General features: G+C 40.7%; 1 protein-coding gene across 11 annotated transcripts in view; it reads left to right on the top strand.

Moving 5' to 3' along the window:
• The window catches only part of STARD13 (StAR related lipid transfer domain containing 13), a 286809-nt gene extending 281332 nt beyond the window's left edge, over positions 1–5477 (top strand). For all 11 annotated transcript variants that reach the window (XM_072930050.1, XM_072930042.1, XM_030274251.4 and 8 more), the window contains 2 exons: positions 2111–2287; positions 2632–5477. In XM_072930050.1, the coding sequence (XP_072786151.1) occupies positions 2111–2287; positions 2632–2749 (295 nt within the window). In that variant the 3' untranslated portion in view covers positions 2750–5477. The remainder of the gene's footprint in view (positions 1–2110; positions 2288–2631) is intronic.
• Positions 5478–6683: the final 1206 nt, after the last annotated feature.

A 6683-nucleotide genomic window follows, 5' to 3' on the forward strand; every position in this document is an offset into this window, starting at 1 on the left:
AAGAATTATTGGAACTCTTAGGGAAAGATTTAAAAAATGCTTTCTGTAACCAATTCTCCCATTACTCTATTTCCTTTGCCTTACCACAGTATACTGGGCTAAATTAAATATTTTATAATCAAATATATATAATATATTTTATATAATCATATATCTATCATTATTTTATAAGTAATCTTTGTATATAATGTCATTAGCTTGAGCCAGTGATAAATTTGGGCCTCTGCATGGCACGAAGAAGATGGTCTGTGAGCGGCAGGGAGGTTTTGATGACCGCAATTTGGTCCTCTCATTTGCCACTTAGTTCACTATTAGGTTTCGTGGTGGTTTATGTTCTTTAAAGACCTGCTGTGCAGTCACATCAGTTAAAGGAAAATCCTGCTATCGAGTTCTCATTCTTTTCACTGACCCAGGCAGAATGACCCCCAAGGACTGAAATGCATCTCATAAAAATGAATCCTGGTGGGTTCTTAAGGGCTGAAAACAGCTATCAGGCAGATCTGTCAGGTTCTGTTGTTTATCTCTTTTGATTGATATCATTATGTCTAGAGCAAGGTTACCCAGCAATACCACAGTCAATTTGATACCGTATGATTGGTGGGAAGTGAACAGTGAAATTATAATACACCTCTGAGGACATGAATAAATATCTTTTAACAGATGGCAATTTTCTCCTTCTCAGTCAAACTTTGGGCTGTGAAAGGATCAACTTAGTTGTTCCCTTTTTTTTCAATGTGACAGTCATAACAAGGGGATTAGGCTCCCTAGAGAAGACTTTGATGGTAAGATGGGAAGAGAAATGTTTCATATGCCTGGGATATAACACAGGTCTCAGCTGCCCTGCACAGGCATCACTTCTATTAAAGAATCCACAAGTGTTTCATGTTCATTAAGTATGACAGCATTTTGGTGAGTTAAGTGCCATGCCTGATTTACTACTGTAAAGTATTTAAAGAACTACTGAAACTAGCCTAAATCCATATGACTGGGAACAGGAAACTTAAGTCTTCTGAAATCTTTGGGATAGAGAACTTTCCACTTCCCAAATGGCCCAGGGAGTGCTGGGTAGTTACCAAAATGATGTGGGCACATCTAAACACTGTGCAGGCACTTGCAGGAGGTGGTTCAGCATTTCTCATACTGGATCTCAGCTGTGATTTCCTTCTCCCATATGTTTCATCTGCTAAGATAGCTCATCATTTTATTAATGCCCAGGCACATAAAACCTTCTGGTCAGTATCTTCCTGTAGTGTCTTGAATAACGGCTCCGTTTCATGTAAGAAAAATGCAGAATGTTAAAATTATCTGCTGAAGTCCAAACTTCAACAGTCCTTGAAAGCAGCTTACCTGCTAAAATATGATACTTCCCAAGGAAGTATAACCCCTGTCTCAGACAATCCACAGCAAGATTATGCATGTTGCACAGCACAGTGGGAATTTCTTATTTCTTCCCACAGCATAGGAAAGAGCGCAGACCTATCCTCTGAGATTCAGTGCAGATGAGAAAGATGTGAGACACAAGGGTATGTAGAGAATGCTTACAGAAAAAAATAAAAATATTAAGTATTAAAATCTAGGAATCTTAAACATGGTGGAAAACTTCTCCAGCATGTAAGAGAGGCTAGAAACATGGGAGAGGCAACAAATGGAAGGACATTTTGTTTTTAATTCAGACAACCTTGAAACATATTCTAGGAATCCTCATACCCTCATATTAGTGAGGATTTCTGCTGTACCGAACTGCATTTTTTGTTCTGTAAGCTTGCCTGAGTGCAATGCACAGTTTCAGCTTTTGCTGGATGCCTTATCCTTGCTCTTTCTCCTTTCCAAAACTTTTGTCCAACTGAAAAAAAGCTCAATCATGCCCTAGAATACTAATGGTTACAAAACACTCCTCTGGAGAAGCAAAATTTCTCCACCTGGAGCCACACAGATGGGTGGCCATTCCACATGGCCATGAAACTCCACCAGGAATTCCTAGGACAGTCCACTGGCATTGCAGGCAACAAGGATAGGCAGACAAGCAAACTGTACCTTCAATTCTGGTTCTTACTCATGTGCCCAAAAGTTTCATCGCTAATGTGATTCCATCTTCCATCCACTCCTGCAGGACGTGGAGGACGGATTTGCCCAAGGGGATGTGCATGCTGGTTGCCATCTCTGTGGAGCATGAAGAGGCTCCTCTCATGGGAGCTGTGCGAGCCATCGTGATGGACTCCCAGTACTTGATAGAGCCCTGCGGCTCGGGGAAAGCCAGGCTGACCCACATCTGCAGGATTGACCTAAAGTAAGTATCCCACCTGCACAAAGTAATGTCCACTCAGCAGGACAAAACCCTCAAGCTCAGATGCTGGGAACAGAGGGCAAGGTTAGGGTAGCTTTGCTGCTTCAGAGTTTTCCTGCAGTTTTTTCTCAACTCAGTGCCTACCACTGCTAAATGTGATCTTAGAAACAGAATCTATTTATTTGATTACTGCAAGGAGAACTTCAGAGTACACTTAAAAAGACAAGTATTTGGATCTCCACCACCACCATGGGCAGTGTGGAGCAGGAAGCATGGCAAGCACATTTCTGTGGGGCATGTTTCTTGAGTATTTGAGTTTCTCACTAATTCTCTTTTCATTTCTTCAGAGGACATTCCCCAGAGTGGTACAACAAAGGCTTTGGACATCTGTGTGCAGCAGAAGTTGCCAGGATCAGAAACTCATTTCAACCTCTGATTGCTGAGGGACCAGAAACAAAAATCTGATTAAGTGTTCCTGGGAGCATGTGAGCATAAATCAGGGTCTGGCAGAGAACAGGAATACTGAAAGCAAAGGTCTGATTTAAGCTGATTTAAATCTGACCAGACCTGGGTTACAAAGCTGAAAAAGGAATTTTATAGGAAAGTTCTTTTATTCTGGAGACTTCACCTTCCCCCCTCCCCCACATCCACTCTGTATTAATTTTGATCATTGAACTAAACATTTCTTCAGAGAGCTTTTATTACTTTAAAAACAGATTATTGCCATTACTTGTATGTTACATAACTCTGGTATTTAAAGGCTTCTAAGAAGCATATTTTAATTGTAAATAAATAATGTACAGTATGTATATATTTATCTATATTCTATCTATCTATATATATGTATATGTATAAATTAATTATTTTGTATATAACTCAGTGCAAATCACTTGCATCAGTCGGAACTTAAGTGGACTTGTCACTTGTTTCTTAGTGTGTCACTGCTACATAAGCTGTGTTTGCTGTTATCAGAGCTACCAGGCCTAATTTGTGTGATAAAAAATGCCTGTTCCCAAATATGTTTTGTGTTTGTGTGTGCTATGAGAAGGTACCTATAAATAGATGTAGGAAGAATTACAGGAACTAAGGAAGAAGGAGGTTACAGTGCACTTAAAAATAATGAGGAGGGAATAAGTCTCACCAAATAAAATACATGGAGATGCATCTGAGTCATTGTGGAGGCCATTTATGTTCAGCTGCAGAATTGTGACTTTTAGTAGAAGGTGTTGAAAACTTACCTGTTGCCTTAAATGACTGGTGTCTGTCAGTAGAGAACCTCACTGTGTGCAGTGTTACAGGTAACAGCTCATCCTTGGACAGCACAAAGTAATGCTGTGTGTCCTGAGATGGCTGAAATCAGACTGGTAACTTATTAAGCTGTAAATTAATTATTTTTGTAAGCATTTTTTCTAGGTTCTAAGTGTTTCTGTGTCCTTTCCTTCTCCCGTAGAGATGGTTAATCCAAAGCAAGTTTTCCACATCCAGTGGAAACAAAGACATGCAGATGAACACCATGCCTTTTAATATTCTTACTATACAAATAACTATGCTTTTTTAAAATTTTAAACACATCTTGGAGATTTAAAAGACTAAATAAATGCTATTCTTGGAAAGATTGCTTTTATAGTAACAGCAAGCATTTTCATCTTATATTGCACTGTTCTGCATGATTCCACCTCTGTAGGCATTGATGGGAACAGGATTAGGACTATGAGGAGTAGGAGCCATTTAAGCCTATTATATAATTTCATTTTCAGGGACCTATTATTTTGCTAATGGAAGAATGCTTTAAAAGTAATAATAATAATTTGTCAACATTGCCTTTGAGGCAGGGTTCCATTTTGTTTTTAACTAACCTACGACCAAAATGTTATTACATCTATGACTCAATAACAATGTACAAGCATGATAATACTGTTCTTCATTAATCGTATTTGTTCACTTAGAATTCATTTATTGCTGCATAAACCAGCAAAATCACTCACAGCCGGTGTTTCAGCTCAGTCCTTCCAACAATATCCAGAAAGATTAGTATGAGGTTGATTAAGCAGGATGCATTTCCTATCTGAAGCTACAGCTTTGTGCCCCAATTCAATGAATGAGGAAGTCCCTTAAAAGCCAGAGATTTGAACATTCCCCAGGTGTGGGAGCTGTGCCACTGTGTTTGGTGACAGCTGCTAGAGCATGACCCCACATGCCATCCTGCACACACATGCTGGTAGGGGACAGCCCTGCGAGCTGAGGCAGCACACTTGTGGGAGCTCAGGGTGGACAAGGTGACCCAAGGTGACCCACAGTGCTCCAGCATATCCTTGTGAAGGAGCAGGACTCCAAAAAAGTCACTGTCATCTTCACCCATGAGCTGTGTCACTCATGTTTTGTTGTGCAAGTCCTAGGATCAGGGATGTTGGCTGCCTGGGAGCTCCTGCCTTGAGTTTATGGCCAACAATAGTTGCAATGTGCGACTTTCACGAACTTTAAGTCCTGCAGACAGGGGAGCACTCACAGGATCCTTATGTGGCTATAGTGGGGTCTGGCAGTCACCCGCTGGCTGCAGGGCATCACCACTGCCCAGGCTCAGCCTTCCCAGGAGCAAACAGTGCCTCCCCAGCTGGGAATGCCATTCCAGAAAGCAGCACCTTCTCCCAAATGCCTGTGGCCATGGCAGCAGATTTCATGCCGGCTGTTTTCCAAAACATGAGCAATTAGAGTACTTCTGCTACATTAGTTTACATAAATACAGCGGCGCCTCAGCATTAACAGGCAGAGAATTTCTAGCCCTGGGAATGGCAGTGTCTGGCAATAAATAATGAATAAAGGAAAAGAAGGGAAAACCTGGACAGTGGTTTGTTTTATCCTGTCTCACAAGTCATTGCTCAGCTGGAAAACGCCCTGTGCTCATCTCCACCCTTAGCAAGGTAGGGTTGTTTTCCCTGCAGAAGCTCTGTCATGAGCTTCTGGCATCTCCAAGCCATGTATTGTTGAAACAGATTTCTTCAAAATGCACATTATGCCATGTCTACCATTCAACTACCACAGTATTTTGTATTGTTACATTGATACATTATGATAATTGCATTTCTAAATGTTATACTCATATCAATACCTCATATTTTTACCTCATCAGTTGGTATCAGTCATTAGTTGTAAATAAATAATTTCAGAGTTGAATAAATTTGCATACACTAAAGAATCAGGTTCTTTGTGCTCTTTTTTTATCCATTGACTCAAGAAATGCTGAATTTAAGCCTTCAGTTTCTTTATTGCAACCTCTACACACCAAACTGTTCTGGTGTGGGACTTCAGTAATGACTGCAGGCTCAAAATTATATTGTTGTTCATTATACTTAGGCTGTAGTATCTGTATATATACATGAGCTTCATGGCAAAGACTGTTCTCCAAATTCAGCCATGTTTCTGCATCTATGTTCTTGTCAATAATTTAGGTCTAAGTTCACAGGAGTGACTGGAGCTGGGTGAGTGCTGGGTTCACATTGTCAGACATCAGCCACCTCAAATCCATCAAGCCATTGCAAAAGAGTAAAAGATGCAGTGGCATGATAGTGATTGCTGTAATTTGTCATACACATTCTACAGATGGATTAAATGTTCCTTTGGATGAGTGTTGTAGTATAACCCCAGCTGGCAACTAAGTACACTCTCTATCCTGCCACCTGGAGAGATAGGGAGGAGAATCAGAAAAAGGTAAAACCTGTGAGTTAAGAATAGTTTAATAATTGAAATAAAGCAAAATTATTGTTGTTGTTAGTAATAGTTATTGTTGTTATTATTATTATTGCTATTATTCACAACAACAAGGGGATAAAAAAGAGAGGAATAAAAGCCAAGAAACTCAAATGATGCACAGTACAGTTTGCTCACCACTTAGTGACCAATGCCCAGCCATCCCTGAACAGCAATTGTCCCCCTCAGCCAACTCCCCCAGTTTATATACTGGTCATGATGTTCTGTATGGTATGGAATATCCCTTTGGCCAGTTTGGGCCAGCTGTCCTGCCCATGCTTGCTCTCAGCTTCTTGTGCAGCTCCTGACTGGCAGAGCATGGGAAACTGAAAAGTCCTTGACTCAAGGTGAGAACAACTTAACAATAACCAAAATATTACTGTATTACCCATAGGAACACTGATGTTTCAGCTCCCAGTATGCACAGACTTCGTAGTGTGGAATTCTTGGGTGCCCATCCTCTCTACAACACCTTGCAGGAGTCACCAGCAGGGCAATCCCTCAGCTTGATGCATTTACACTGCAGAATCGGTGTCACCCTCTGAGGATTTTGGCAGGCCTGAGAGGTTGCTCTCTGAAATGGCTCGTAGTTCTTTGATAAGAGCACAGGCTGAGCACCCTGGGATGACTGTGAGGTGAAAATATTGAAATAAAT

Source organism: Taeniopygia guttata, chromosome 1 (assembly GCF_048771995.1).
Source record: "Taeniopygia guttata chromosome 1, bTaeGut7.mat, whole genome shotgun sequence".
In the NCBI taxonomy this organism is placed as follows: domain Eukaryota; kingdom Metazoa; phylum Chordata; class Aves; order Passeriformes; family Estrildidae; genus Taeniopygia; species Taeniopygia guttata.